Genomic DNA, 4,835 nt, shown 5'->3' with positions numbered 1-4,835 from the left:
TAACAAAATATGAATGTCTATCAAATTATGATGCAGTTAAAGTACATAATGACATTAAGGGTCATACCTTACATACCGCATTTTTAACAAAAAGAAAGATAACCAGCGGCCTTCCAGTACCTAAAGGGGGTCTACAGGAATGCAGGTGAGTGACTTTTATCAGGGATTGTAGTGATAGGACAAGGGGAAATGGCTTAAAAAAAAAAAAAAAAAAAAAAAAAGTAGATTTAGATTAGATATTTGGAAGAAATCCTTCACTATGGGGGTGGTGAGGCACTGGAAGAGGATGCCCAGAGAAGCTGTGGATGCCCCATCCCTGGAAGCATTTAAGGCCAGGCTGGATGGGGCTTTGGGCAACCTGGTGTGGTGGGAGGTGTCCCTGCCCATGGCAGGGGGTTGGAACTGGGTGGGCTTCACTAGTCATAAGCATGAGAGTGCATAAGAAGTTCTAGAGTTATTAGGGGAATAGGTGAAGAGTAACTCTTGTCAAATACCTGCAAATAATCTTTTTTATCTAAAACTGGTAGCTAACTCAGGCCATGTAAACTGGCAAGAGGAGGATTTAAGAATAAAGCTTTTGATAGACTTTCACTTCATTCATCCCTTGAGACTGCCAGTGTAATCTGAGCACATTGTTATTACATACAGAATGCCCTTTTCCCCTCTTCTCTTCTTTCCAAATTCCAACTGTAAAGAGTAAATCCATATAACTGAATCAATTATTCCCAATATAATTACTCACTATGATGTGAGTTGTGAAATCGTGGGAACTACTCTCACCAAAACTAGTGAAAAATTTCTGCAAATTAGTTTACCTGCATGAGTATCAACAGCACTGAGTCCCTAGAGATACCTGTAAAGGGAATTCATGATTCTCTTTTATTTTTATTTGGGCTAGTTTTCCCTTGCAAACTATTTTGTGACTGCTATTTTTATCCTATACCCACAATTTTAGTTTTTTCTCTTTTGTTTTAGACTATCCAAGTACTGGGAACAGGTCACAGCTGAGGATGCTCAGCCTTCATATTTAAAAAGTTAATTTCCTCGCCTTGAGGCTGAAGAGAAGGATGAGCAGTTCCTGATACTCGTGGGCAAATAAAGAAAAATAAAGAAACCGGTGTCTATTTTTAGATCACGAGACACTAAGCATGCAAATCCATGATGTTAGATGAAGTTGGCGGCTCGTTTTATGCTCTTCCCATTTCCTATTGTTCCACTTTACTCTATTGTCTCCTGACCACTCACACCGCCCGCAGTGCCCCGCAGCCTGCTGCCCCCCCCAGCCCCGAGACGTGGGGCACCTGCAGCTCCTGCCCGGCCTCCCGACCCCGGGATGCGAGGGGCTGCGGGGGGACCCTCGGAGCTGGGACCGTGCCCTCACCCCCTGCCTCTCTCTGCCAGCGGGGACAGCAGCCAGCCCCATGTCACCAGGGCACTCGGGGACCGCTCTTCCTCCTCCTCCTCCTCCTCCTCCTCCTGCTCCCTCAGCGGCCTCACCCCGGCTGCCCGGGACCCCCGGGGGGGCTCTCCCCGAGGCGGACAGACCCCTCCGAAGGGCTCAGCGCCCCGCCAGCCGCCACCACGCGGACAAAGGGCGGCCCGAGGCCGGGCCCCGGTGCCACCCGTCGGGGAGGAGCCAGGCGGGAGCTGCCCCCGGGGCGGGGGGGGGCGGCGGGGAACTGATAAAGGGCCGCGTCCCGCCGGGGCGGCTGCCAGAGGAGAGGTCGGCATGGCTCGGAACATGGACAGCAGCCTCGACAGCCTGGATGTAAGTGACGGGGGGGGGGGGGATCGTACAGAGGGATCGGGAGTACTCTCCCCCCGCTTGGCGCTCTGCGGGATCAAAGGGGACGACGCGAAGCCGGGGAGGGTTGGCCCCGCTGTCCGCGCTGCCCTGGGGCTCCGTGAGGGTCCCGGCATCTTCCCTGAGGGCTCCGGCTTCGGGTGGTGCCCCCTTGGCGCTGGGTGCCCCCGGGCTTCGCCGCCTGCCGCCCCCCGACGGGGCTGCGAGGGGCCAGGTGGCAGCCGCCCCGCCGCCCTGCCGCCCCTCAGCGCCGTGCCCCGAGCCGTTGGTGGTTTCCGGGCGCGCTTTTCGTGCCCTCACCAGAATTTCGCTTCCTTTTTCCACCGCTCGCCTCAGGCCGGCCGCCCCCCGCGGCACGGCGCCCACGGGGAGCCCCCCACGTCCCTGCGCGCCCCCCGCGGGCAGCCCTGGCTGCCGCTTGTCCCCTGTGCACCGCCGCACAGGTACCCCCTCTCCGCTTCTCCTCCGCCCCATCCTCTTCACGGGGCGCAGAGGGACCGACCGGTGTCACTGCTTGGTGGCTGCTCGCTGCCGTTTGCGGTAGGCGTGCTGTTAGCGCTGAGGTGTCCTGAGGGGAGGCTGGCTCACAGGCAGCCCTTAGCGAGCCTCTTCCCTTCCATCCCGTCCTCAGTTACAGGACCCTACGCCTCAGAGAAGGACAAAGCAAGTTTTTTCTTAACTAGCTCCTATTTGCTGAACACTTTATATGCATCATAAGTACATATGTTAAGTATATAAATAGCATTTATCTGGTTTTCAAAAAGTTTGCCTCTTTGTGGTGTTGGAGACTGTTTAGTGTCCTAACACATCATATATAGCATGTTACGTAGAGGGAGCCTTTCTAAAAGTGCTAATATCTAATTTTATTTTATTTTATTTTCAGCTGTCCTCTGGGCTGATCATTGAATTTTCTGATAATGGCACGGATGAGATTGGCTCAGGTGACTACGGAGACTATGGAGAGCCATGCTTCCAGCATGAAAACGCTGATTTCAACCGGATCTTCTTGCCGACTATCTACTCCATCATCTTCCTCACAGGAATAATCGGGAATGGATTGGTTATTGTTGTTATGGGCTACCAGAAGAAGCAGAGAAGCATGACTGATAAATACAGGCTGCACCTCTCTGTGGCTGACCTCCTTTTCGTCATCACCTTGCCGTTCTGGTCTGTGGATGCGGCGATAAGCTGGTACTTTGGGAATGTGCTGTGTAAGGCAGTTCACGTCATTTACACAGTCAACCTCTATAGCAGTGTCTTGATTTTGGCCTTTATAAGTTTAGATCGTTACCTGGCAATAGTCCATGCCACCAACAGCCAGCGCCCACGAAAGCTGTTGGCTGAGAAGGTGGTGTATGTAGGCGTGTGGCTACCCGCTGTGCTTCTGACAGTGCCTGATATAATTTTTGCCGGTACTAGTGAAGTAGAAGGAAAGTATCTGTGTGATCGCATGTACCCTCACGAAAACTGGCTGATTTCATTCAGATTTCAGCATATCTTGGTAGGACTTGTCTTGCCTGGTCTGATAATCCTGACGTGCTACTGTATTATAATATCTAAGCTGTCACATTCAAAAGGCCACCAGAAGCGCAAAGCCTTGAAGACAACAGTCATCCTCATCCTCGCCTTCTTTGCCTGCTGGCTGCCGTATTACATTGGCATCAGCATAGATACATTCATCTTGCTTGGAGTCATCAGACATCGCTGCAGCTTGGAGACAATCGTGCATAAATGGATCTCCATTACAGAAGCCCTAGCATTCTTCCATTGCTGCCTGAATCCGATTCTCTATGCCTTCCTGGGTGCCAAATTCAAAACATCAGCACAAAACGCCTTGACATCAGTTAGCAGAGGATCAAGCCTCAAGATTCTTTCAAAAAGCAAACGTGGGGGACATTCTTCTGTTTCTACAGAGTCGGAGTCTTCAAGTTTCCATTCCAGCTAACACTGCCCCTTGCCATCATTTTATAAAGAGACACTTTAAAAGTTGCTCAAGAATGAGACTGACCATAATGTACAGATTTATTTACAGTTGGATTTTTTTTTATTGTTTCTTTTAGTCTCTGTGGAGTTTAATTGACTTATTTATATAAAACTTTCGTATTGATGATAAACTGTCTAGGCAGGTCCTGTGGACAAGTGGTTAGTTCACAAAAGTTTTAGTGTTTGTATAGAGATGTGAACTAAACACTTCTGGATTGTAGCAAGTGGCTGTTAAAAGTTTAGAAAATATTTCTCTGTTGTTTATATGTAAATGTTTTCAGTGTTGCTGTTAAATTTTTTAAAAAAACCTTTTGCTGGAAATTTTTACATTACTACAAGATGTTTGGTTTACAATAGCTTAACTCTGCTGTAGAAATGGCACTTATAACCAAAGCCGCCTGTGTTACATGCTAGGTTTTTTTCCCCATTCTCAGTGGTTTGCAAACTTTTCTGTTCAAGGTAAATAAAAGTATATGACAAAAAGTTATTTTGAGTGGTATTTTTATTTCAGGTTAGATGTTTTTCTCAATGCTTTTAAGTACAATACTCGCTGCACAATAATTTTGAAAAGTGCATGGCTCTTAGATGAATAGGGGGAAAACGAGTTTCAGTACATACTGATTGTTCAGTTGACACCTGTGAGTTCTAGATTGTTTGTTGGGCTTTGTTTTTTTTTAACCAGAATGCATTTACTCCAGTTAACGTTTTCTTTAGAATGACTTAAACTATCACGTGAAACAAAGAGATTTTTGAGAGCAAAACATCCACAAATGAAAAGCCATCTATTCAAGCACTTGCTAAGGTTTACAGCCAATGAAGTGTCAAACTAAGAGTACTGCATGTGACTAACCTTCACACCATGCATATAAAGCCAATGCTACATTTCTGCCCTGTATGATTCCTAGTTTCACATGCCAACAGTAATCAAAAGTAGCTGAATGAAAGACATTTTATTATTTGATGTTGTTTGAACTAAAGTCCTTGGGTTATCTCTACTCTGGAAGGTATTCTTCACTACAGAGCTTTCCCTGTCCCGTCTACATCCACA

General features: G+C 47.9%; 1 protein-coding gene across 1 annotated transcript; it reads left to right on the top strand.

Moving 5' to 3' along the window:
• Positions 1-1,647: 1,647 nt before the first annotated feature.
• CXCR4 (C-X-C motif chemokine receptor 4) lies at positions 1,648-4,270 on the top strand. The gene is made up of 2 exons (XM_035332304.1): positions 1,648-1,768; positions 2,688-4,270. The coding sequence occupies exons 1-2, from the start codon at positions 1,730-1,732 to the stop codon at positions 3,747-3,749; spliced, it is 1,101 nt and encodes a 366-aa protein (XP_035188195.1). The 5' UTR covers positions 1,648-1,729; the 3' UTR covers positions 3,750-4,270.
• The last annotated feature ends 565 nt before the right edge of the window (positions 4,271-4,835 follow it).

The sequence above is a fragment of the Oxyura jamaicensis genome, chromosome 7 (assembly GCF_011077185.1).
Source record: "Oxyura jamaicensis isolate SHBP4307 breed ruddy duck chromosome 7, BPBGC_Ojam_1.0, whole genome shotgun sequence".
NCBI classification, from domain to species: domain Eukaryota; kingdom Metazoa; phylum Chordata; class Aves; order Anseriformes; family Anatidae; genus Oxyura; species Oxyura jamaicensis.
This window is presented reverse-complemented; position numbering and strand designations above follow the sequence as displayed.

Coding starts and splice junctions, on each gene's coding strand:
- CXCR4 (XM_035332304.1), top strand. CDS start 1,730: ATGGCTCGGAACATGGACAGCAGCCTCGACAGCCTGGAT. Junction 1,769..2,687: donor GCAGCCTCGACAGCCTGGAT/GTAAGTGACGGG, acceptor TTTTATTTTCAG/CTGTCCTCTGGGCTGATCAT.